At 21.9% G+C, this 27,371-nt stretch overlaps 3 protein-coding genes across 8 annotated transcripts in view; 2 read left to right on the top strand and 1 right to left on the bottom strand.

The window, feature by feature from the left end:
- LOC127279279 (protein unc-13 homolog 4B) overlaps positions 1-22,394 on the bottom strand; it is a 32,103-nt gene extending 9,709 nt beyond the window's left edge. For 2 of the 5 annotated variants that reach the window (XM_051301544.1, XM_051301546.1), the window contains exons 1-3: positions 11,189-11,659; positions 6,984-7,154; positions 4,659-4,917 (exon numbers count right to left, since the gene is read on the bottom strand). In XM_051301544.1, coding sequence (XP_051157501.1) covers positions 4,659-4,917; positions 6,984-7,154; positions 11,189-11,289 — 531 coding nt within the window. In that variant the 5' untranslated portion in view covers positions 11,290-11,659. Of the gene's footprint in view, positions 1-4,658; positions 4,918-6,983; positions 7,155-7,670; positions 7,771-11,188; positions 11,660-21,992 lie in introns of those variants that run through there. The other 3 variants (XM_051301573.1, XM_051301554.1, XM_051301564.1) reach the window with 3 other exon arrangements.
- Positions 14,033-16,463, top strand: LOC127279347 (protein dopey homolog PFC0245c-like). The gene is made up of 3 exons (XM_051301656.1): positions 14,033-14,063; positions 14,222-15,631; positions 15,836-16,463. The coding sequence occupies exons 2-3, from the start codon at positions 14,611-14,613 to the stop codon at positions 16,282-16,284; spliced, it is 1,470 nt and encodes a 489-aa protein (XP_051157613.1). The 5' UTR covers positions 14,033-14,063; positions 14,222-14,610; the 3' UTR covers positions 16,285-16,463.
- Positions 17,039-18,777, top strand: LOC127279379 (trypsin-2-like). 2 transcript variants are annotated; one of them, XM_051301709.1, is made up of 5 exons: positions 17,039-17,188; positions 17,268-17,380; positions 17,504-17,589; positions 17,778-18,066; positions 18,407-18,777. In XM_051301709.1, exons 1-5 carry the CDS (start codon positions 17,155-17,157, stop codon positions 18,692-18,694), a joined length of 810 nt encoding a protein of 269 aa, XP_051157666.1. In that variant the 5' UTR covers positions 17,039-17,154; the 3' UTR covers positions 18,695-18,777. The 2 variants fall into 2 exon arrangements, with proteins under 2 accessions (XP_051157666.1, XP_051157661.1); XM_051301704.1 differs by having other exon boundaries at positions 17,775-18,066; positions 18,407-18,776.
- Positions 22,395-27,371: the final 4,977 nt, after the last annotated feature.

Below are 27,371 nucleotides of genomic sequence, written 5' to 3'. Positions count from 1 at the left end.
ATGACTATTCAGAAAAACCTTTTCCCGAAACGAAATTCCTTAGAATTTTATTATTTTTTAAAAACCAAATGTATTATTTAAAAAAAAATTAATTATTAAAAAATCAAAAATTACAAAAACGAAATTTAAAAAAAAAATTTAATTTTTTAATTTTTAAATGTAAATTTTAAAATGTGTTAGATAACCATTTTAAAATATTTATCAATATATTTTTCTAATTTTTATTTTTCATCTTACAAATATTATTGATTGCATAATCAAGATATTTTTATTTAATAATCTGTAAAGCCCCTTATTGATAAAATTACATCATACAAATTATTGCTAAAATAGTCAAAAATAGCTTTTAATTTCTAAATTGTTTTATAATAAAAGGATAGTTTCTTTCCTGTATAAACAATTCTATTTTACTTCATTTTTATATATAACAACAGGGTGAAAAAAATATTCTTTTTTCGACTTAACATTATTATTGTCAACAATTTAATAAATTGACAATAATTTTTTTTTTCCTATTTGTAATATTCATCAAAAGTCAACAATATTGGACCCTGATCTATATATTATTTTGATCCTTGTACTAAATTCTTTTCTTGAGAGAGAATGTCATTTTTATTTTTTTTGTTCTCAATATAATCCTACTTTTTTGCAGCTCATGAAATTTATAATTAATTTCTTTTAAAATTTTAATGAATTAAAATTAAAAAAAAAAATCAAATAATTTGATTTGATAATTAAATTAAAAAATAAAATAATTAAATTAATTAACAAATCAAATTATTATTTCAATAATCCGAATTTTTCCAGCTAATTAAATAAAATTAATTTCTTTTCAAATTTTAATGAATTAAATTAAAGAAATTAAATTATTTCTTGCTGAACTCGAAAAAATGGATTTGAATTTTTTGAGTATTTATTTTTATCGTGTGAAAAAAAAAGAATTTTTGCGTAATGAAGATATTTTAAGATAAATGTATACATATATATGAAATGTACAAAAGTATATATATGGAACATCTGGGCCGTATCCCGTTTAAACTGACCCACGAATCAAGTGCAAACGGTAGGCGTACGTACAACGTTAGAACAATTGCGTTCAATGAAAGTTGATATGATGACAATTAGCTCATTGACCAACAAGTAGTAAAAAGCATGTGATACATTCCAAGCATGTCTCACCAATTTCAGTTGTTTTTTTTTAAACTTCTTCCTTTATCTTATTTTTTCATTTCGCATCTTTCTAATCAAGACTCGATTACAATACAATTTTCTTTATGTGGAAATTCGAAGTCACTTTTTTTATTTTAAATAATATTTATTATTTTCTTTTATTTATCTAATTTTTTATTTTTGCTTAATTTCATTATTTTTATTAAATTATTTAATTAATTTTTTTAAAATCAGTAATATTTATTGATTCTTTTTGTAATTATATATATTTTAATTCACACTCTATTTTGAATATATATAGAATTTTTCTATTGCGTGTGTCAATTTGAGAGATAATTAATTGTTTATTTGTGATTCATTTAGTTTCTTCCAATTGAATATAATATCTTTCATCTCATAATATGTTTCATTTTTAAACCCAGTACTGTCAAGTTGCCAAAAAAATTTTTTTTTTTGTATGAGATAAGAAATAAGCTTTCTTGTATCTGAAGAAACAAGATTGGTAACCCACTTTTTCCACTTGATTTATTTTTATGTCCTACACACAAAGTTCTAAATCCAGTTTTAATGACTTTCCAATGATTTACAACTAAATTTGGAAATAACCCCGCAAAATGTTTGGCAAACATTTCAATGCTCTGTGGCAAATGTGTCAATGTTAATACAACTTGTGGATCTGATCAATATTTTTTTTTTTTTCCTTCGTTTTTATTATTATTTTTCAATTTTTATTTTCATTATACTTTTTTCCCAAATACTAAATATTTTTATTTATTATTTTCTAGTTTTTAATATTTTGAATAAAAATTTGGATTTTTTTTTTTTTTGGTGCTACTAAAATGCAATTAGGTGATTAATTATTTTATAAAAATAAAATCGAGAGTACAAAGAAGATGTGTCACTATTAAAGGATATTGCGCGAAAATGTTTACCACGCACCAATATTGGGAATTGTTTCATTGCGGACAGAAATTAACTGACGTCAATGATCGATGAAAGAAAAAAAAAAAGTAAACTTAGAATTGGAAACAATCAATATAAGAATCACGAGAGAGAGAGACCAAGACATCTGCGTAACGACGTCAAGTTCTGCACTGCCAGGAATAGATGGACCATCCAACGAAGACTATGTCGAGGAATCCTCGTGGTAGCGTTTTATCTACGTCATTTATGAATTTGTACCAATGCAAAACGCATATATGTGTGTTATCACAAGAAGATGGTACGCGTGCACTAGCGCATCTAATCTACGTCTAGCGATTCGTTACTATTATTTAATATCATATAATTATTTATATATAGCACTTATTCATTAAAATACCACGCTGAAAGAAAAAAATTTATTTGATTTAAATAATCATTTATTTGATTAACAAATATTTACTTAAAATAATTTAATTTAAAAAAAAAAATAAAAAAAATATTTAATACAAATGAATATTTATTTGATAATAATCAAGTAAACGATTATTTGAATCAAACAAATTTTTTTTGTTAATAAAATCCCATATATGGAATTTTAATTCCTATAGATATTAAAACAAATTATTAGAAAATTTATTATTAATTATTATTACGAATAAATAGAAATAAAAACGATAATCCCCAGTAGTAGAAAAAAAAGTAACTTTTACTATTTCTAAAGTAAATTCTAAACTTTTCGGAATTTTGGTCAATTTTTACTCTATAATAATTTATTTTTTACTATTTTCAGAGTAAACTTGGAGTAATTTTTTACTATTTCCGGATCAAAAATTGCCAGAGATGTGCAGAAATTTCGGAACTCACTTTGTAAGTAGTAAAATATATTTTTTTCATTAGAAATTAAAAAAAAAAAATATTAAAAAGGTGCTCGCAGAAAAGTATAAAAAAAAACGTTACAAAACGTAAAATTTTATAATTAAACTTGAATTAAAATTTTTTTTCCGCATACATTCTCACGAGATATATACTCACAAGTTTAATTTTTCTTCGTACATGAATAACTTTATGTATTTTACGCGTTCGATTTTTTGCCTGTCCTCGAATAATACTAAAGCCCCTAACTGAAGAAGAATTCAGTACAGGTATAATTACAACCGATGCCATGGCTCGACAATGTGAGCCAACAAACGACTGTTCAGGCCCTTTCGTGCGGCACTTTGCTAACCTTAGAAAAATCAATACAAGTCAACGATCAATAGTTATTATTCCTTTTGTTCATTTTGTTTTTAACTATAAAAACTTGTAATGGAATTTCTGATACTTTCATTAAAAAAAAAAAAAGTTAACTCAGAATTGTTGAAAAAAATTTTTTTTACATTTAGAATTTTTTTTTTAATTTGGAATTATTGTTGGGAAACAAGAAAAAATTATAATTAATAATTATTTTTTTTTTCCTGATTGAAAAGATAAAATTTTCATGATGAGAAAAAATTTGTCTTTTAAAAATGTTGAAAAATCATCAATATATATAAGTTTCAATCATTCTTTATCCCATCCTCTCAATTCCACTGCTCTTGATGAAATGATCTGTCAATTACACATGTAAAATTGCTTTAATGACCTTGAAACTTTGAGAAGTTCAAGATCATGCATACACTTGAATATTCTTTTGATAACACATCATTAGGTTCTCATATATAATGATAAATTGCATTCTTAATCATTTTTCAACTCATATATAATAATAATAATAATACACCTACTGAGCAAGTGATATAATATATATATATATTTGCATAACTGAAAAAAAAATTTATTTCATTCAAATAATCGCGGTTACTTTACTATTATCAAATAAATATTTAGCAAATAATTTTTCAAACCAAATAATTGAATAAAAACTATTTTTGGATCAATTATTTTTGTATTTGAATTTTTTTTTTCGTATAAAAATAAATATTTGAATAAAATAATAATTAATTTATTTATTTAAATTTAATAAAATATTTATTTGCCTAATAGCCAAGTAAAAAATTATAAGAAATAAAATTTTTTTCAGTGATATTATTTTACGAATCGGATATATTTTCGATATCAATATAAAATAAAAATAAAAAATATATACAAGAAAATCGAATATACACTTGAAAAGCAAGAATATTGGTTGCCTTTGAAAACTTTCCGATAAGTAGCAAGAAATTAAATTCTCACGGAAGCATTCAAACTCCGTCTGCATCGAATTAGAATTATTCAACTCGATTTACTCGCAAAAATGAATTCAAAGTAATTTCTAATTGAAATTAAAACTTAACAGATCACCCCTTGTCTTTTTTATATTCTCTTTCGATATTTTACGGTTTTTTTTTTTAATTTTAATTTTTGTTATACAATCAAATTATTTTTTTTTACAGTCAATGAATCAAATATTCCTGTTATCAATATATATATGCGAGTAAAAATGAGAAAAACAAAAAATTTTCAAATATTTTTACAGAGCAAATATTATAACAAATAATATTTTTATATCCGTTTATTAGTATTTACCAATTGTTTTATTTACTTACGTTCCATCCAATGGATTGAATCATGAAATTTTGAACAATTTCCGCTTCATCTCTATCGCTGTCACTTTCCAATAAAGCTTCTGTTACTTCCAGAATGCTATCCGTGTCACTGAGTGCTTCCTCTTTTTCATCATTATTACTATTTTCAGCAAGATCCTTCTTTTCTGGAATTGGTCCCTCCTCAAGTTGTTGAGCACGGACTTTTTCTGCAAGTAGTGTACCTAAATTTTCAAAAAAACCACCATCCACTTCCTGTAATCTGTAACAGAGAAATTTTTCGAAATTACTTCAATATTTATTATTAAAGAAATTATTAAAATTATTATTATTATTATTATTATATTTATTTGTTTATTTCAAGTATGTATTTTCCCTAGTCTTTTTAGACCATTGGGATACAAAAATAAAAATAAAATATACAAAAATTAGACAAAATAACAATAATTATAATTAATAATTATTAAACATTTGAAAAACTACTTAAAAAAATTTGTATTAATTTCAAACGAAATAGATAAACATAAACTGAAAAAAATTTATTTGTTTCAAATAATCGATAAATTATTGGGCATTTCTATGAGAACAATTGAATTTTTTCATCCGTGAGTCACGATGATTAAAACAGCTATATCTTTTTTTAGTTTTCTTATAAAATCAAAAAAAAAAAAAAAATCCGTTGGACACGTTTCTATTTTCTTATCTTTCTCATGGAAAAGAAAAATTTTTATTTTATAATAATTTAAAAAAAAAAAAGTTACAGATAAATTTAGTCATTGTGACGCACTGACAAAATGTCCTCGCACTGAAAGAAAAAATATATAAGAAATTTTCATGAGTAGAAATTTTAATAAATATATGTTACATTTTAGGGAAAACGTGTAAAAAATAAAGAAAAATTGATATAAGAAATAATAAATTTCTAAAAAAGAATTATTAAAATCACTAAAAATGAAGTTGACTATTGACAAAATTGAAGTTTGTAAATATTTACTAAAATTTGAAATACATTATTAAAAATTGAAATATATTTTCAAAAGTCTAATACACAATTTTTCTGAAGATCTCAAATTGAGACCATAAAGTGTATTAAATTGTTGATAATTGATGATGTTTATGGTCTCAATTTGAGTGCCTCAGAAAACTGTGTATTTTTTATATCAATATTTCACATTTTGTCACGTTTTCCTTAAATTGCAAAATATTTACTAAAATTTCTACTAAACGTATTAAATTATTTTAAAAATTTATTATTAAAATTAATTAAAATTAACTCTTATTAAAATTAATTAAATATTTTCTTTCCGTGCGCTTTTTCATGAAAATGCCCTTATTTTCAAATAAATATTTGCTTGAATCAAATAAACTGTATTTGAATCAATGATTTCTATATTTCATTGTTAATTTAAAATAAGTATCAAATTGATACCATAATTATCAAATTGATATATAAAAATTTGAATCAATTTGATATTTTTAGTATTAATTTAATACTTTCATGGTAATTGTGTTAATAAATACCATTTTATTGATACCTACAATTAATAATTACACTAAAAAAAAAATTTATTTGATTCAAATACTTGATTACTTAAATATTATTAAATAAATATTTACTTGAACCAATAATTTCTGTATTTTAAAAAAAAATACATATAATAATTATTTGATACAAAATAAATATTTATTTCATAATAGTCAAGTAACCGACTATTTGAATCAAATTAATTTTTTTTCAGTATATTTAATACAAATAAATATTTATTTGATAATAGTCAAGTAACTGCGACTATTGGAATCAAATAAATTTTTTTTTCAGCGTATGCGATTTATTTGAAACAACGTGCAAAGCGCAACAAGACAATTACAATTAAAAAAGAATATATTCTTGGAATTTACGAATTAAAGACAAAACTTGTTTTAAAATGAGCATTTTTTTAAAAAAAAAAAAGTTATATAATTTTTGAACCATACGACAATTTTACAAAATGATGACAAAAATTAAAATAATTTACAATAAAAATTATTTATAAAATTTATAATAATAAATTTCTTTTAACATACATTTTTTTCAATGCAAATTTTATAGAATTACATTAAAATTCTAGAAAATTTCAATATAAAATATTCATTACATGCGAAAAAATATTTTTGTTAAATTAACATTTTTGTTGAATTAACATTTGTTTTCAATAACATTTTTTACCTTAAATAACAAATTTTATCATTTTCAAAATATTATATAATTTTCAGCCAGACACTCACAAATTTTCCAACACCCAACAAAAAAAAAAAAAAAAAAAATTTTTGCACTTTTTTTCACATCACCTGCTTTTGTTATGAATAAAATGAAAAGCGGCAAGTTTCCAATATAACTTTGCTGTTGTAAATTTGACATCTTCTGGTTTCTCTGTCATACGAATTGCCGCTAATGCCAAGTAAGGATGTTTCTCATCTAAATTTGGAAAATGAGCCATTTTTCTTCTGTTTTGCTTTTTACTGGAATTCCAAAGGGTTTTCCATGAAAATATGAGAGGCATATTTGAATTTTTTTTTTTCTTGCAAAAATTACATGTAAAAGTGTGTATGTATGTGAAAAGCACTTTTAAATATCTCTCGATATTCAACTATAATACTGATCTTAAAAGAAGTTGGAAGCTCAATGAGAAAGAGAAACTATAAAAACGTTGTTTTACATTTAAAAATTCCATTCCCCTTCTTTTCTTTTTTAGTATAAAAGTATCTCGAATAAATGAATCACTTGTATTTTATGTTCAGCTTATAAAAACCTTTTTCAATATCAATTTAATGTTTCATTTTATGAAAAAGGCCTTATAAAATTTGTATTGCTTCTTATTTAACAAAAAAAATATATATACTTTCAATTACAAAAAAAAAGTTAATGTATTTTTTTTTTATGTATGAAGTCCATTGATTTTTATAATTATATAATTTGAATTGAATCCAATACTGAATTAATTTTTCGGTTATAAAATTAAAACAATATAATTACACCTGTTCATTTTCAAAATATAGGATTTTTTTTTCACAATATCACGAAACAAATTATTCTCGAGGACTGAACAACCTCTTGTTAGTTTACGTTGCAGGACTACCTTCAAGATTACATGTGTTAATTGATATGTACTAAGTGGGAGAATAATATAAGCGGAAAAAGATGTTTTGAAATAAACTAGCATATTTATATTTATAATTATATTAACCTTCTAAATTTTTACACATGTGATCAAATGTCACAGTTGTTAAATATTTAGGGGTTTTTTTTTCAAAAAATCTTTTATTTAAAATAAAATCTATAAAAAAAAAAAAACAATAATGAACCTGTTTTCTAAATATAAATAAAATCTATAGAGAAAACAAAATAATTAAAAATATATATAAAAAAAAGCGGTTTTTGTTTCTTTTATTTAATATTGAAATTTGCAGGTTTTTATAGCCCCTGTATATTGATTACCCGCCGTGACGCTTTTTAAGTCGTGAAAACATTCTACAGGAATACTTATTTTTATTGTTTTATTTATGTGCCCATTATAATAAAATTATAAAATTATATTTATGCCTACAATTAAAAAAAATTATTTTTTTTCAAACATGTTTATCGTGTTTAATATTATAATATTAACTATTTTTTCGTTATATAAACATATATATAAATCCATCACAAAGTTTCTGATTTGAAGTTAATTTTCTTATCTTGTCTTGGCACATTAAATTCTAAGAAAGATGATTACTGAGTGCATAAATTTTTCATAATTCAATAAATCGAAGAGAGACATACTTTCAACAAGAGCTCTTTATTAATTTTACTTATTATTATAGGTATATGATTCTTATCTGCATGTGTAAAAAATTAATTTATTCTTCAATAATTAAAAGTGTACATTGAAAAAAAATTTTGATTCAAATAATCGATTACCTGGGTATTTATTTATTTATTGAAAAGTATTATAAAATAAATAATTATTTTGATCAAATTTTTATTTGTATCAAATAAACTGTATTATCAAAATAATCATTTCTGTATTTCAAATAATAATTTCTGTAGTTCAAATAATACACTGAAAAAAAATTATTTGATTCAAATAATCGGTTACTTGAATATTATATTATCAAATAAATATTTATTTGTATTAAATAATTATTATTTGAGATGGTATTTGTTTCAAATGCAGAAATTATTGGTTCAAATATAATTTATTTAATTCAAATAAAAATTATTTTGATCAAGTAAAATATTTATTTGATAATAGTTTAAGTAATCAATTATTTGAATCAAATAAATTTTTTTTTTCGTGTTATGATTCGTAATTTTTTTAATATATTCTAAAGAATGACCTCTTACCTTATTACATAACTAAATACACTTTCTTTATATTATATAAAAAAATTTAATATCAGAAAGTTTTTCCAAGATTCAATTTTTTTTTACACTTTTGATAATTTTATTGTTTCATATTTTTTATAATAAAATTACCACCTTGAAATTTGCATTATAAATTTGCATGTTATTTAAAATCTCTTTACACGTCGAATTCTGAGCGTTAAATATTTGACCACTTGAAAATTTACCAGTTAAAAGTAAATCGTAGAAACTTGTACATTTATAAAAGTTAAACACACTAAAGACTAGTCAATTAAAAATCCACATTTTATACTTCACACAATTGAGGAATGAAATTTACTGATAGTGTGTGGCAAAATTGTTTTATTTTGCGCACTTCTTTTTTTCACGATAAGGCCCAGTTTCACCAGTGATTAAATCCCTAACCGACCAATCGTGAACGGTTAAATTGGCCTTTAATCACTGATTAACTTTTAATCCAGAATTGGTAAAAGTTAAAATCCTCTAAACCTTAAAATTATATTTTAATTTATTTTATATATTTAATAAATAAATTTAATAACTATATTACAATAAAAAGTAATTGAGAATAAATGGAAACAAAAAGCGTTATAATTAGAGCAACAAACGTTTGTAATTAAAATTCATATAATTGTTTTCTAAATTCTAATCAAGTTTTTTTTTTATCTTTCAATTTATCCTTTTCCTTTATTTCAATAATTATTTTTATATCGTGTTAACGGGAAATCCGCTTGGTCAGGATATTTTCCGTGAGAAGCTTATACATATATATTGAATATTTCGTAACAAACATATAATTATTAGTGGAGCAATTAATTAAACGAATACATTATTAAAAAAAAATTTTTTTTTTTAAATTTAAAAAATAATTTTAAAAATCAATAATGGCTTTGTATATAAATTTCGGAGTTACATACATATAAAGTAAATATAATTTTTTTTTTTTATAAAAGATAAATTAGATAAACTTTAAAAAATAAAAAAATATAGCCGAAAATTTTTGAATTCAATGCCATTTTTTGATTTTGAACAATTTATTGTTGTAACTACTAAAGGAATGCATTCTAAGCGGAAATGATCATAAAAAAGTTCTTGGTATAGGAAGAACAGACAGTAGAATGGACATCAAAGTTCTTAAGGCTATGAATCATAAAATTGCGTCTGACCTTCACAAACTGTACATATAAGAAAATCTAATCACACATACAATATAATCGTTAATCATATATTCGAAAATGCAAATAAATATATTTTATTTGTATATCAATTTATTGTATTTGTATATAAATTTATTCTACTTCAATAAAAATATTATTGAAAATTAATTTAAAACATTATTTTACATTTTATATTATTATCCCAAAAAAAAAAAAATGTAAATTAATAACATCTGCAAAATTGGAATTTTAAATAGATTATTTATTATTTACTTTGTGTTTACTGTAATCAAACGTATTAATTTATTAACCATGTATACTTAAAAAGATAACAAAGAAAATAAAATAATTTATTTATTTCTTAACTCAATATATTATGTTTCAATCACACCAGCATTCAATTACTTGCAAAGATTCTAGATAATTAGTAATATACATAAATGAAGAAAGTTGTTTATTAGCATAAGCTGTGTCTATCTCGTTTTAATTAAAAGTTAGAGGTTAATATCCTTTTTATCACCTTTAGATTTCAGTAGATTTTCTTATTTTCTCTTAACAATAATTTTTTGATAATAACAATTGATTATTACAATTAATTATTGAAATTAATTATTAAAATTGATTAAAATTAATTATTACAATTAATTATTAAAAATAATTATAACAATTAATTATTACAATTAATTATTAAATTAATTATTAGAAATAATTATTACAAATAATTATTATAAAATAATTATAACAATTAATTATTATAATTAATTATTGTAATTAATTATCACCATTAATTATTAAATTATACTGATTCAACTTTTTTACTTCGTTGAAAATACTTTTTTTTATTCTTAAAGAAGATATATAAATAGGTGAGTTCACATTTTCCAGCTCTCTATTAATAGATCTATTTTAAATTACTCACGCAAATAAAGTCAAAATTAAATCAAATATAATAAAAAAAAAATATTCCTATCATTATAATAATATAAAATTACCTTGAATCGTGTTCTGTTTTTTCTATTTTCTCTTTCTCTTTTTGTTCTTTTTCTTCGACAATTTTTTGATAAAAGTTTTTCCACATTGCTTCTTCATTCATTTTGATAAAAAAAAAAAAAAAATAAAATTATTCACACTAACTGCAGTTTCAATTGATAAATAATTTTTGACACAATTATTATATGGACAACAGCATCCAGAGAGTATAATTTGATGCACGTCACGTTCTCCTTTTGTACTATGACATACCTCTCTCTCTTGGTTTCAAGTGTATATCTGAATATGTATGTCACTGTTTTAAAGTCACCTGATTTAATTCAAATTTCACTTTCACGTTAAATAAGAAAAATATAATTTTTTTTTAAACTGTAATTAAAAAAGAGAAAAAAAAAATTATTAATGTCACTAAATTCGAAATACCGGACAAAAAGTTGAGGACAAGGAGATATATACCGGCTGACACCCATCACACACCGGGAGGTCTATATAAACTATAGAAGTAGGTACATTCCTTATCCGTCAGACAAGAGTTTTCATGTGATTCGAATTTTTGAATCAGATGGCGGCACCTCACGGTATTTCAATATAAGAAAAAAAATCGAAAGAATTATTTATAATAAAATTATTTATTTAATGATAAATAATTTTTTTTAAACTTAAGGGTATTTTTTTTTATTTTTACAAATTTGTAAACCCGTACATTGTAATTAAATAAATAAATTTTTTTTCAAATTTACTTTTTAGGAGTATTTACTCCTAAAATATTTAATTTATTTTTTGCAAAATTTGCAATTTACATATATTTATTTATAGTTTTTTATATTATTATTTTTTATTTACTATTTATTTGCAAAATTTCTGTTTTTTTGAAATTATACACAATATTTATAATTAATCTAGAATTTATTTAATTAAATCATATTTTCAAAAGTTATAATTAATTAAATAATAATAATAATAATAATAATAATAATAAATTTAATAACTAATCTATACAGAAATATATCTCTGTAATATATGATGGTTCATTAAAAATTAATTTATAAGTGTACATTCTGATTCAAAGCAGATTTAAAAAATAATATTCATGCACTGACATCATCATCATCATCATTATTAATAATATTTTATATAAAAAAAATTGATAAAATTCATGCATGACTCTCTGATGTTTTATTATTAACTCAATTGTTTAACAATTTTCTTTTCAATTTTCTAACAAAATCTTATAATTTAATTTATTTTATTGTTTCAATAAATAATTAAAAAAGGCTTTTCTGTATGAGCCAAAAATTTTGACCGTTCAAGTGAACGAAATTTTTTTTTGCAACTTCTTCAAGTTCGAATTTTATTACAAAATATTGTTTTAAATATCTAAAAAGAAGTTACCTATTTAATTTGATAATTGTTTAATTGACTCTTTTATTTTACATTGACATTATAATTTTTAACAATTTATAGATTATTCTTAGTCTATTGCAATTAAGGTTCAATTGGTAGGTTTTTTTGAAGGTATTAGGTGTTGTTTTAAGGTAAAAAAAATAATAGAAACATGCTGATTAATTTTATTTGAATTTTTTCATTTTCCAGGAAAACATTCTATCTAAAAAAATGGAATATAATTGATTATTCTTAGTCTACTGCAATTTAGGTTCAATTGGTAGGTTTTTTTGAAGGTATTAGGTGTTGTTTTAAGGTAAAAAAATAATAGAGACATGCTGATTAATTTTATTTGAATTTGTAAGGAATTTTTTCATTTTCCAGGAAAACATTCTATCTAAAAAATGGAATATAATTGATTATTCTTAGTCTACTGCAATTTAGGTTCAATTGGTAGGTTTTTTTGAAGGTATTACGTGTTGTTTTAAGGTGAAAAAATAATAGAGACATGCTGTTTAATTTTATTTAACTTTGTAAGGGATTTTTTCATTTTCCAGGAAAACATTCTATTCAAAAAAATGTAATAAAATTTATTATTTTTAGTCTACTGAAATTTAGGTTCAATTGGTAGGTTTTTTTTTGAAGGTAAAAGGAGTTGTTTTAAGGTAAAAAAATAATAGAGACATGTTGATTAATTTTATTTGAATTTGTAAGGGATTTCTTCATTTTCCAGGAAAACATTCTATCTAAAAAAAATCAAAAAAAATTGATTATTCTTAGTCTACTGCAATTTAGGTTCAATTGGTAGGTTTTTTGAAGGTATTAGGTGTTGTTTTAAGGTAAAAAAAATAATAGAGACATGCTGATTAATTTTATTTGACTTTGAAAGGGATTTTTTTAGAGCTGTGCAATGTTCGAATCGAATCGAATTTTGTTCGGTTTTTAATGACCCTGGCTCGAATTTCGAACTTTCAACATTCGAACTGGACTGACTCGGATGTCGGATTTTCGACATTCGAACTGGGCTCGGCGTAAAAATTCGAACAGTTCGGTTCGATTTATTTTGCACAGGTCTACTTTAAATGTTTATATTTTTAAAATATGTTTATTTAATTTTTTAATATTTTGTATTATTATTATTATTTTATTGTTTACTATATTTAATTAGCAATAATTACGTAAAAATAGTTCAGTTTATATAAATAGAAACTATTTTGTATTTATTTTTAAGTTAACAAGATTATTTTTACGAGATTCTAAAAATTATCTCATTTGCTTTTCTTTGAAAAAAAATGCAAATGAAACTTAGCAACATTCTTAGGATAAGATATACTCTTATTTATGAATATGTGAGTAATAAAAATCAGTTAAAACTATATTTTACAAAAATTTGACAGAATTGATATTATCTCACATATAAAATGAAAGAAAAGTTAGAAAATAACAGCATTACAAAAATGCATCGTGTAAAATTCGTTGTACTTTTACAAATAGGTAAGTTATATTACTAGTTATTTTTATTTTTTTAATTAAAAAACCCTATATAAACAAGTTTTTTTAATTTTTTTTTATTAAAAAAACCCCAAATAATTTGTTTATTATTTTATTTTTCTGTAAAAAAAGAAAGTTAATCGATTATATTAAAATTTCAGTTATCTGCACTTTTGTCGAGAGCAAAATAAGTAACGATATTTATAATGAAAAAATAAATATCAAAACATTAAAAACTGATAAAAATTTCATATTTGGAAAATCTGTGACAGAAGTAGAAAAATCAGTAAAATCTTTTATATTATTTTTAACAGTTCCATTGGAAAAACATCTATTACAGGACTTTAGGAAATGTTCATTTAAAAATAATTTTAAAAAAGCAATCACCATTTCCAGTGAAATTATTGTGGAAAATATACGAGCTTTTCGGAGAAAATTGGGAATTTTCAAAAATAATAATTCAAATCCTATTAAAGTATCATTATCCGATAGGAATAATACTTTGAAAAGTAACATAATTCAAAATGGATTAATAGTTGCAACAGAATTTATGGATCTTGTCACAGATATCAATAATATTGGTACGAAATTCTTTTTTGATAATCAAAACTCAATGATAAATTTCAATGTAAAATCAAATTTACCAATTAAAGATTTATTTCTTTTTACAAGTAAATTTTTTATTTACATCGATTGTGCAACTAATGATACTAATATTAAAAGAGGTATCAAATATTTATATTCACATTCTTCAGTAGTGGATAATTTGAAAAAATATCTCAAAACACCGCCTAAAAATCAAAATACATTTCAAAATTTGTGTTATTTTTTTGCAAATATATTCCCAGGTGGATATGATAAATGTATGCAAAAATTAAATAATGCATATTCTTGTATACAATATCAAATTCCAATACAATTATCGCAAGAGGGAACAGAAAGTTACGAAATTTTGGAAAATATGAAAAAATTATTTTCCAAAAAATGGATGAACAATGTACGAATTTTAAAATCTGAATGTAAAATAAAAAGAAATGAATTGAAATGTGATTTTAATAACAAAAAATTAAGAAGTACAAAAAATCAAGTAAAATATATTATTGAAAATTTTTTCGGCCACAAAATAGAAAGTGAATCTTTATCTAAAATAACTAACCAATTTTCAAGTGTGATGTCCAAAAATTTAGTGACAAAGAGAATAATTCGTAATTGTTGTGATTATATCATGATTTGGCGAGTTGGACAAAAAAAATTGAATATTCTTAAAAAAATGTTTAAAAAAAATCCACAAGTTTTGAAGGAATATAAAAAAGTGTCGAAATCTTTTTATAATTACAAAAATGGAGTTATTGAACAATTATTAAATGCTATTGTTGTATTTAATCAAATTCCTCTCTATTTAGAAAAGTCATTAGTGAAAATTTTATCAAAACAATCAAATCCGACACTTTTTGGTTCAATATTGATGTATTTATCAAGATTAATAAGAGCAATTTTTAATCGTGATTCTAGTTACAAGTTTGACGTTGATTATTATGAGAATTCTAATGGTCTCACTGTAATTCAAGAAGGTAATTTTTAAATTTTTTTTGTCATTAATTACAATAATTTCATTTATCACTGAATTTGTATTAGTAAAAAATTTTAATTAGCTAAATTTTTTACTTATTTAATTTAATTTTATTTTAATGATATTGTTTTTATTTATTTCAATTTTATTTTTTTCCAAATTTTTAAAAATTAGATAATGCATTAATCGAATTTTGTTTTTCTAGAATTTCCTTATTTTCATCAAAAAATGTCAACAGAAGATCTTTTTGACAACATGCTGAGAACGATGAGTCATCTAAAAAATCGAGATTTGTCAAAGAAAAATTCAGTTTTCAATGGTGGACTTACAAATATTTTATTGGTACTAATGTTTCTCGAGACACTTTCTGCAGTTACATATTTAATATCACAAAATATTAATATTTCACAACCATTTCCTGTGGAGAATGAAGAAATACCAGAACTAGATTCAAATGAGAACGACAGTGATGATAATGAAGATGAAAATATTGATGATCAAGAAGAAATTGAAGATGAAGAGACGGAAAACGAAGAAGAAGAAGAAGAAGAAGAAGAAGAAATTAAAGAAAAAATACCTTTATTTCAATTTGGAAAACGAAAAAAACGATTCCTTTACGATTTCAATTTTTCAAATTCCTCTATATTTACGTAAAAAAATTTTTTTTTTTCAAAATCAGAAAATTCGAAAAAATTTTGATTTAAAATAAAATTCATATAATTATAACTGACATATTATTTTTTACTACCTTCATAACTGTTATCATTTATTTCACAACTAGAACTATTATCAAAAGAAACAAAATCTCTGCAGTTCAGAGAGATATCAGAGGCAGGTAAATGAGGACAGTATAGATTTTCTAGGTCATTTTCCGTAATGACATAATATGAAGATTAAAAAAAAAAAAGGTACAAAAATGTAAATTTACCATTTTTTGTTAAATATTATTTTTTGTCATTTACTAAAAAAAAACAATTGAAAGAAATTCAAGAAAAAGGTACAAAAAAGATGTTAATTTATCATTTTTTAATAAATGAGATTTTTTTTCTCATTTACTAAAAAACAATATTGAAAGAAAAAATGGAAAATAAAAGAAAAAATAAAAACAATAAAGAAATGTGAAAAATTTGAAATAATATGAAAGAGAAAGTTATATAAATTACAATGATTGAAAATTAAAATAAGATAAATTTTGAAGAATATATGTTTTTACACTCAGTGACCCACAAATTTTTCAGCGTTATTATTTTTAATCTTAGTTTTGAAAAGTAGCATTTCTAAGCGTGGATTTTATGATTCATAAAAAAAAAGACCTGTATATATCATGACCCATAAATTATTGTTACCTGTTAGACTCTTCATAAAGATTATTTGTATACATATAGAACTTTGCTTGCGGTATTTTGTATTCCCTAGACACTTCTTTGTCAGTTTATCCCACTTTTTTTAAATAATGAAACCGGGGGCCTTTATTTACAAGTTGGTGGTGGAAAAAATCTTCAGATGTAAAACATCACTTTGAAAATGAGGATTACTTTCAGTCTCGTCTGGATTCTCGGTAAGTACCTACTTTTATTATTAATATTTATTATTATTTAATAAAATAATTAGTAATTAATAAATTTTTCTATTTTAAGAAATAATAATTTTCTCCACGAGTGCACAAGGAAATAAAAACAAGACAATTTTATATGCACAATCTAAAGTCGTCGGAGGACAGAGATTACCAATTATAGATCGACCGTACATGGTAAATTAAATTATTGCAATAATAAATTTATTTAAATAAATATTTCTGATTTATTTAAATAAAAAAAAAAAAAATTATTTTTTGAAACAATTTTTTGAAATGGTATTTTTTCACAAAAATTAGCTGTCTGTTCATCTTAGACAAAAAGGTTTTCAATGTGGTGCTATTATCTTATCGGAAGAATGGGGACTAACAGCACAACATTGTTTGTAAGTATTTGATCTATAATAAAAAATCCAAAAAAAAAATTTTTTTTTCTTCAAATTTAATTATTAAATTATTTTCTATACCTAAATTAATTTAAAATATTATTTTCTATAAGTTAATTTAAAATATTATTTTCTATAAATTAATTTAAAATATTATTTTAATTAAAATATTTTTAAAATACTAGCAGAATTCTGGATCCAAAACAATATGTGGTTCGAGCGGGATCAGATCAATTTCAAAGAGGTGGATCATTACATCGAGTGACGGAAGTTGTAGTTCGTGATATTTCATTTTTACATGAAAGAATTCCACTTTATGATATTGCACTATTTAAAGTTTCACCTAAATTCAGATTTTCAATTTTCGTTCAACCGGCAAAATTACCATCTGCTGATTTAGAATATGATCCTCCAATACTTGTCATTTCCGGTTGGGGTTCAACAATGTCATCTACTGGCAATCGTATGTCAAGAAAGGTAAAATAATTTTTTATATGGCTTAAATTTTGAATTTTTTTTTTTTTTTTGAGAAAATAAAAAAAAATTATTACATTAATTGAAAATAATATTTCAATTATTTTCAGTTAATTTTGTAATTTAATTTCAAATAATATTTCAATTTTGTAATTTAATTTCAAAAAATATTTCAATTTTGTAATTTAATTTCAAATAAAATTTCAATTTTGTAATTTAATTTCAAATAAAATTTCAATTTTGTAATTTAATTTTCAAAAAATATTTCAATTTTATAATTTAATTTCAAATATAATATTTGAATTTTGTAATTTAATTAAAAAAGTAATTTTTTTTTTTGCAGGAAAAAGCAGTGGTTTCAACATATTTAATGGGAGCTCGAGTACCATTTGTGAGCTATGAAAAATGTTCTTTAGTGTATCCTGAAATTTTGCGAAATAATTTGCATATTTGTTATGGTGGTCGTGGACTTGATGCTTGTACAGGTGATTCAGGTGGACCACTTGGCGATAGATATACTGTTTATGGGATTATTTCTTTCGGATATGGTTGTGCACAACCACAAATTCCTGGAGTTTATACCCGACTATCAACACACAGAGAATGGATTCGAACAATATCAAGTGTATAATTTCCTATGTTATATATTGCACTAAAAAAAAAAATTCGATTTAAATAATCGATTACTTGACTATTATAATAAATATTTATTTTTTATTAAATAATTATTATTTGACTCAATTAAATCGTATTTGTTTCAAATACAGAAATTATTGATTCAAATAAAGTACAATTATTTGGTTTCAAAAATTATTTAAAAGTAAATATTTATTTGATTATAGTAAAGTAACGTTGATAAAATTCCACAAAGATTTAGATCAACTATTTAGATGAAAAAATATTTTTCAATGCCAATATTATTATATAATTTTTCATCTAAAAATTTCTTTTCTATGTTCAATAATTATGAAACTAAAACTGTATAAAAATTTAAGAAAAGAATTTGTAGGCAAAAAAATTAATTATTAATTACTAAGTGAAAATTATTCTTTTCTTCAATCGTTGATCATAAACTTTGTGAATTTCAACGATCAAATAACGGATTATTTAAATCAAATAACTTTTTTTTCACATATCTATAAATTGTTATACGTGGAAAATGGTAATTTTTTTTTTGGCTTATCGAAAAAGATGATATTATAATTTTAAACCCAATTTTAATGTAAGGCATTTTTTTTTAGATCGCATCGCATATTGTAAATAATCAAAATTCATTAAATTATTGACTGAAAAAAATTATATTCTAAATTTAAAACATTATTTTTAATTAGCAATCAAGACACTTTAAATTAAGATTAAAATTCTAAATTAGAATAAAATGTATAATTTGAAAACTTGAACAAAAATTATAATAATAAAATTATTTATATTACAGGTTTTTTTTTATTGATTATTATTAAACAAAAATCGAATTATTAAATATATTAAATTTGGGCGCTTGGAAAAAATAAAATAAAGTACTTGGGGACATTAGATTAATGTATTTTTGTGAATTAAGGGTCAGAAAACCACCTGCTTAGCACGCGACAGGGAGGAATTTCATAAAGGGGAGATTTAAAGCACCCTGTCAATTTACAACCCTAACAATAATTATTCAAATAAGAAGGGATAATTATTGTACTTTATATATTTAATTTATTTATGATTTTTTATGCAATATTTATTATTATTTTTTTTAAATTTTAAATTTCGTTTTCTTTATTTATATATTAAATTCTAAAATTTTTTTGAAAAGGATTTGTTTTTAAAAATAAAAAAAATAAAATCATGCTTTATCTATATTTTCGAACAATTTTTAAAATTACTGGAAAAACTTTCACAAATAAAATCATATGGCTTATCTTAAATCGTGAGTATTTTAAAGAGGAATCCTTCGCATTATATATGTATATATATGAAAACAAGTTACAAAAGAGGCATTCGAATCACGAACCGTGGTCCCTTCAATCGTTCAGGTCCGATGAACGCGGGAAGTACATTACACGTGCTGTGCCACACGTAAATGTACTTTTACTGTATGTTTCAGGTGCACATTCAAAAAAAAAAAATAAAAATAAAATAAATAACCCTACAGTGCCGTATTAAACGGATTTTAAATTTCTATTTCCTAATTTTTTTCAAATTAGACCCGAAATTTAATATTCGCTCAAATAAAACATTTTTATATTATAATAATTTTTTATTAATTTAATTATTTACATTACTCTAAATTGTCAAATTTTTCTTTTTATCATGCAAAAAAAAAAATAAATTCCAAAGTTCAAATATTTCAACTTTGGTATATTGTTAGCAAGTATAATTATATATGCATACTTGTCAACAATTAGAAGTTGTTGAAACATTAATTGCATTTTATAAATTATAAGTTTAAAAGAAAAAAAAAATTAAATTTTTCATTGATTACGCAAATGATTCTTGGAATATGACATTAATGAAAGTAATAAATTTTTTATACTTAAATTATTATTTATTTCCCTTAAATATTTAAAAAAAATAAAAAATAAACTAATAATAACTAATTATAAAAAAATATTGACTACTTAATTATAAACACTGAAAAAAATTTTGATTCAAATAATCGGGTAATTTATTTGTTAAATAAATATTTATTTGCATCAAATAATTTTTATTTGAATTCAATAATGGAATTAATAATTTATTAATTGAAGCAGTAAATACCATTTAATTTAGATTAAATAATAATTATTTAATACAAATAAATATTTATTTGATAATAGCCAAATAACTGATTATTGGAATCAAATAAATAATAAATAATAAATAATAAAATAGTATAATAGAAAAATAATAAATAATTAATAAATAAATTTTGTTTTTAGTGTATATTTTTTTAAATTTCAGTAAAATTAGAAACTAAATTTATTTGAATATTTTCTTTATAATTTATAAATTTATATAATTATATTTATACTTATAAATATAGTTTACAATAATAATTTATTTATAATAATATTTTATAATAAAATTTAATCTAAATCTTCTGTTAAATTATTTATGAAAAATAATTTTAAGAAAAATCAAAAAATTTAAAAATTATACTTTGGAAAATGACTTATTACGCTACTGCTAGTTGAATAATCAACTGTATCTATCATTTACCCGGTTGAGTCACTGTCTACGTTTCCCTCTGGAGAATTACCAGTTTTCAGGGGGTTTCTCGAGTACACTGTGGGAATCCGAATATATTGTAAAATAAGATCATTTTTTTTTTTTTTTTTTTGTTGTTACAAAAGTGTGAATTTTCCAATGCTTTTTGTGAGAAATGAATGAAATCATCTAATTTATTGATTTATATTTAAAAATAAAAATTCGACTTCCATATAAATGATGTCACAGGTTTTTTGGCAATCTTACACCCCCCATCTCCCTTGAATTGTGACATCATTTATGAAAGCCGCTTTAGTTAAATAATTTGCAAATTTCTATCGATTCATTCATAAATTTTGTATCTGCAAAGTAAATGATTTTTTTCTTGTTTTTATTAACAATTATTTATTTATTATTTATTATTATTTTTTAAAAAATTATAGAAAAAAATTAGTTTTTTTCACTTTTTTAGTAAAGTGTTAATGGCTTAAATTTTTATTTTTATAAGTATTTACTTTTTTTCCCAATTAAATACACCAATTTCGAATTTTAGAGAAAAAATTCACTTTCCATTGAATTTTTCTTTAATAAAATTATTGAATTTTTTTTTTTACATGAGACCTTGTATTAGCCGCTCATGACAACTATTTTCCATTGATCAATTAAATACATTATCCTTTCTTATACAATGGATATATAGTAATATTACGAAAAAACTTGAAATATCTAATTAAGTCCAAAAAAAAAAATTTCTTAATTACCTTGTACTTGGATCAATTTTATGTCGAAGACTTTTGATAATTTCTCGTTTTATCTTAAAATATAATCCACAGCCAAAATTTTTGTTTTCTTCTTCACCTTCTTCAAGTTGTACACCATCACATTCACTTTTATTAATAATTATTATTTTTTCTTTAGTTTTAATTTTATTTCTTCGCAAAGTTTTTGATGATAGTGGTTCAAAACTTTCTAATTCACTAAATTGTTTAAAATATTTATAATAATCCTCATTCAATACAGTATCGGTAATAATTGAAAGATGTTTATTATTTGCATAAGAATTGTCTTTTTTAAACACTTCACTTGTATTGTCATTTTCAATTTCTTTTTTCTTCGTTAAATTTATTTTTGATTTTTCAAAAACCGACAATAATTTTGGTTTTTGTTTTGATTTTGAGCCAACTTTTTCAAATATGTGTGTCATTTTTTTTTCGTTATTTAAAACAAAAAGACATATCGAAAAAAATAAGTTTTTTTATAATTAATTATTTTATAAATTATTTATTTTTCGAAATTTTTTGTTTTGTTTCGAAATTTTTTATTTGGAACTTTTTTTAATTGAAATTTATTAATGATTAAGAAAGGTGAATTTAAACAACACGGTTTGATGGTGAAAATGATACTGAATGGTATTGTAACACAAACATAGGTAGAAACATAAGAGGGAGTGATTTGATGGTTGTAAACCCAGGAGTCGAGTCATTGTACTTTCCCACTCTTAGGACTCTTCCCCCTCTTTAATTTTACAAAATTAGTTTTTTTTTTTTGTTGATACCTAATTCAATATTTTAATAACAAAAAAAAAATTGTCTTCTTTGATATAAAAAAAATATCAATGAATATTCTATAAAAATTAATAGATAAAAAATAAATTTTTTTTTTTGATATTTGACAATAAATTAATTATTTTTTAATTAAACATTTGATAATAAATTAAATAACTCTAAATTAGTGGAATAAAAAGAAAATTGAATAAAATAAAGTTGATGTAAAAAATGAACATTTTTTTATTTCTTATCAAATTCATAAACGAGGACATGAATTTATTTTCGCATATCTGACTAAATTTTAATTCCTCGATTAAACAAACTCATGACATAATTTATTGCTTTGTTTACTTTCACATTCTTTTCTTTGAGAAGAAAATCTTTTTAGTCATAGAATCATCAATTTAAAAAAAAAACTGTAATTAATTATTAAAAAAAAGTCACATCTTTGATACCATTACAGGATAATTATCAATATTTATCATAAGAAAAAATATATTTTAAATTTTCAATATATTTGGAAATATTACAACAATAATTATTAATATAATATAAAGAATGATTTTATCATTCGGTCGACAGAATTTATTTCATTATTTTAATAATAATTGTTAATATTTTTAAAAAATTTAATTATTTTTTAATAAAGATTCCTTTTTTCTTTTGTCAACAGCTGTTTGTATATATATAAAAAATGCAAAGCATCACTTTTATCTTGTACAATATAGACTGAACAATACCTATGGGGATATGACTTGAATAATTAATATTGCATTTGAAAGATACTTAATATATCAATACAATTTATTTTTAGATCTAACAAAGTTATTCTGTATTGAAATTAAAAATTTTTTTTTGAAAAAATTTTATATTCGCATCTTTATATATAAATCTATTTAAAATAAAAGAATGAAAAAATTTAATTTATCAGTCCAGTTCATTATATATGTAAATTGAACCAAATATACGTCGCGCCATTCTAAATTGAAACACAAAATGAATATTTTACGAATTTTATTAAATTATTTAAATTATAATCAACAATTTTTTATTTATTAATTAATTTATTATTTTTTTAATGTTTTAACAAAATTTGAGCAATTAAATGATTAATAAAAAAAAAACAATGAAGAATAGGAAAAAACCGAAAGTCGCAATTTATAATGCATACGCAATGCAAAAATACACAAGTATTAAATCATATATAGTTGAGAATTGCAAGAAATGAACAGTTAATTATAGGTTTGCAGGCTTCTCAATAAAACAGTTAAAGTTCTTGGAGAATATCTATTAATACGTAGAGAGAGAAAGATATTTTAAAGTCTCGTTGAATTAATCGAAGAAACAAATTGCCCTTAATTGAACTTTTAAATAATTTAATTCATTTTTATGTTTAATTTTTATTATCAGTTATTTTTAAGTTATTCAAACTAATTAATATGGTCCGCAAAAACGAAATACAGTTTTTTTTTTTTAAATTATTAATACCAATAGTTATTATTAATTATTATATACATTTCCATCGTCCGAATTTACATGTAATAAAAAAATTTATTTGTTTATAAATTGTAATTTTATTTAATTAAAATTATATGACAATTTTATTAAATCACGACAAAAAAAAAACAATATCAATAATTTTTGACTGAAATAAATAAAAGACGTTTATTCTAACTACTATCGATAAAAAAGATCACCAAAATAAGGGATGTTTTCTGCTTTTCTTCTATTTTAATAAAAATCAATAAACCCTTCAAGCTTGCAATACGTGAAAACGGATGGCGCTATTATCTTGAATTGAATAAAATTCTTTCGCTGGTTAGTTATTTTATACATACCTGATTTATTTATATTTTTTTTTCATTTCAATGTAAATTTCCAATATCCAACTCTGATTTTCATAAAAAAATCTTTATTAGTTTTTTTTTAAAAGATAATGATTTTTTTTAAGTGATATTTTTTTTTTTATTACAAAAACATATTTTAATAATAATTAATAAAATTCAGAACTAGAAACCAGTTTATTTAAATAAAACAAAAATTATAAATATAATTATAATTAATTCAGAAATCAGAACAAATAAAATTTTAGCACGTGCAAATAAAATTTTGTTTATTGAAAATTTTAATTAAACCAAAAACTAAAATTTATTTAAACAAAATAAAATTTATTTGAAACAATTATAAATATTTATTTTTATCTCTGAAATAAATATATAATTTCTCTGGGTGTATATACAATAAAATTATAAATATATTTTTTTTGAATAAAAAAATAAATTTATATTGCAAAATATTATATTTTAAATTGCGTAAATGGAAATCCATTTATAAATATAGGATCGTTAATTAACGTTGAAATATATCCTTTTAAACGATGGCAAAAAGGACTGTGTGTAAAAAGATTTAAAGGGTTAAATATGATAAAATCCGGTTTCAGATTTAATCTGCCCACCTGAAACATCTCTTTTGGACAGACAAATGATACAGTTAATTAATACAGAAATTGATTTTTTTTTCTTTTTTGACGGATTATAACAATATCAAATATAATTATTAAAAACATAAAAATTTTTAACTTTTTTTTAATATATAAATTTTATTAGGATGTACATTTTTTAATTAAACAATAAGTTAATAATAATATTAATGTATTAAACATCAATAAATAATAAAAGTAGCAATAATTTAGTATTATTTTAAATTTCATATATTATATTATAATATATTACTTATATTGTTATTATCATTATTATAATAATAATAATTATTATTATTATTATTACTATTTTTTTTATTGTATTTTATATATTATATATTTTATATTTAGTATTGTTTATTTTTTTCACACGCGTTGATTTTTTTCCACTTTGAATCCTAAAAAGCCCATTACAAAAAAATAAACAATATTAAATTTTCAACTACATGGAAAAAAATCTTCACCTGGATCAGCGATATGTTCACTAAAAACAGCGATAGTTTTCGCTCTTCTGGAGAAATATATCGCTGTTCCAGATAAAAATTTTTTCCATGTAGCGGATTAATACAATAAATCAATTATAAATATAAAATATAATATTATTATAAAATATAATGATAATAATAATGATAATAATAATAATTGTAAGCAAATTTTTTTACATCCAACAAAAAAATAATAATAATTTATTTATTTTTCATGTACAAGGAATTACAAAATTAAAAAACGTTCTTTCTTACTAAAAATACACCTAGAGAAAAGATATATATTTGTCTCAGAGCCAAATAAATATTTATTTGTTGGAAATAAATTTTATTTGTTGCAAAATAATTATTTATTTGTTGGAAATAAATTTTATTTGTTGCAAATAATTATTTATTTGTTGGAAATAAATTTTATTTGGTTGCAAATAATTATTTATTTTATTTAAATAAAAATTTTATTTGTCATGAATAAATTAGTAGGCTCTGAGACAAATATACATTTATTTAACTTAAATATATATTATATTTGGTTCAAATAAATCATTTCTCTGAATGTATTAGAAATTTACAAAAAGAGAAAAAATTTTAATGGAATAAATTTTAACAATCCCAATACAACTTTGTTAAAAAAGTAATAAATCAATTATTATTATTTATTATTAATTATGTTTTATAATTTATTACTATTATATTAATATTGTATTAATATTTAATAATATTATAATAATATTAAATTATTAATAATAAAATAATAAATAAATAATTTAAAAGAAAAAAAAAAAACTAATTCGCATTCTTGAAGGATAGATGCATGTTTTGCTAGAATTAACATTTAAAATTGCCCACTTGATGAGATGAAAGACTCTGGTAAATGATTTTCATGTATATATACGCAGAGACTCTGTTACTGTAAAAGTAGTATTCGAATAAGTTCAAGAGGGTCTTTTGTCGTGCGTCGTTGGTCGCTAATCTGTCTAATCTGCTCTAAATGAAATTCTTTGCCTTCGTTCTACTGCCACGTTTGAGTAGGAGGAACCACTTGACCGGGGGTGGGGGGAGGGGGGGGGGGTTGCTAAATTGATATCATCCAAAATGATGTTCCAAGGGTGCAAGGGAATAACTACAAACAACCTATATATAATTCCTCTAACTGGCTACCACATATTTCTGACTCTTAGATGGCTCTACGCTTTTCGACATTGGCGTAGAATTTCTATTAGGTATTTAAAAAAAAAAATTTTTTTTCCAGTTGCTTTTTTAGTTTCATAATTTATTATATATTTATATAATTTTATATTTCTTCTTTTTTCAAGAAATTTAAAACAATTAATATATTCAAAAATTTGTTTATTATAAATGTTTTGAGAATTTTAAAGAAGATTTTTTTTTGGCGAGAAATGTGTATATACGATATATAGAATTTGACGATGTGGAAAAACGAATTTCATAAGTTCTATATACGAAATTGAAGATCCAATAGAAATTGTAGCTATATAGTTTCTACGCTGCTGACAATTCTACCCCCCTCGACCTCTCGGAAGCTTTTTGATTCCCTTGTTCACCCCATCTCCCATCGAGGGATAGGAGCTGACTTTTATTACACTGTCTGATGTTATGAATGCGATCAAC

Source organism: Leptopilina boulardi, unplaced genomic scaffold (assembly GCF_019393585.1).
Source record: "Leptopilina boulardi isolate dan_hultmark-lab unplaced genomic scaffold, ZJU_Lbou_2.1 LbouV2_112, whole genome shotgun sequence".
NCBI lineage: Eukaryota > Metazoa > Arthropoda > Insecta > Hymenoptera > Figitidae > Leptopilina > Leptopilina boulardi.
The sequence above is the reverse complement of the archived record's forward strand: the minus strand, read 5'-3'. Positions and strand labels throughout refer to the sequence as shown.